The sequence below is a fragment of the Penaeus monodon genome, chromosome 29 (assembly GCF_015228065.2).
Source record: "Penaeus monodon isolate SGIC_2016 chromosome 29, NSTDA_Pmon_1, whole genome shotgun sequence".
Classification (NCBI taxonomy): Eukaryota; Metazoa; Arthropoda; class Malacostraca; order Decapoda; family Penaeidae; genus Penaeus; species Penaeus monodon.
In genome coordinates, this window is record NC_051414.1 from 29,927,212 (window position 1) to 29,927,678 (window position 467).

At 34.5% G+C, this 467-nt stretch overlaps 1 protein-coding gene across 1 annotated transcript in view; it reads left to right on the forward strand.

Moving 5' to 3' along the window:
• Positions 1 to 467, forward strand: part of LOC119591834 (ninein-like) — a 5,305-nt gene that overhangs the window by 3,771 nt on the left and 1,067 nt on the right. Inside the window, exon 4 of the mRNA XM_037940579.1 lies at positions 73 to 316. Coding sequence (XP_037796507.1) covers positions 73 to 316 — 244 coding nt within the window. The remainder of the gene's footprint in view (positions 1 to 72; positions 317 to 467) is intronic.

Genomic DNA, 467 nt, shown 5'->3' on the forward strand with positions numbered 1-467 from the left:
TATACATTAGTGTCTAAAATGTTGAAAAAAATATATGCAACATCTATAAACTAACAACCATTGCAATTACAGGAATGTTTTTCGTTATGAAGAGAGACAAACTAAGATGGAGCAGGAGAATGTAAAGATTTGGGAGAAGGACCGAAAACTGGTGATTTACCAGGCGGAAGCCAATAAACGGAAATTGAAAAATGAAGAATTAGAGAAGGAGGAGCATTCACTAACGAGAAAATCTCAAGAACTGGAAGAAATTTGCCAAGAATTGAATTCGAAAGAGAAGGCTGCCATGGAGAAAATAGAAGATTGTTTTCGTAAGGTGGGCGTTTTATTCTTTGCTCTCGTATTTCGGTAATGTTCTTAATGTTCTGTATCTGAGGATTTTCAGAAAGCATTTTTTGGGAAAACACGTAAAAGTTATGTCGAAATAATCTTTTTGTTGTGAATGTTTGTAAATACCTTCATTTCCG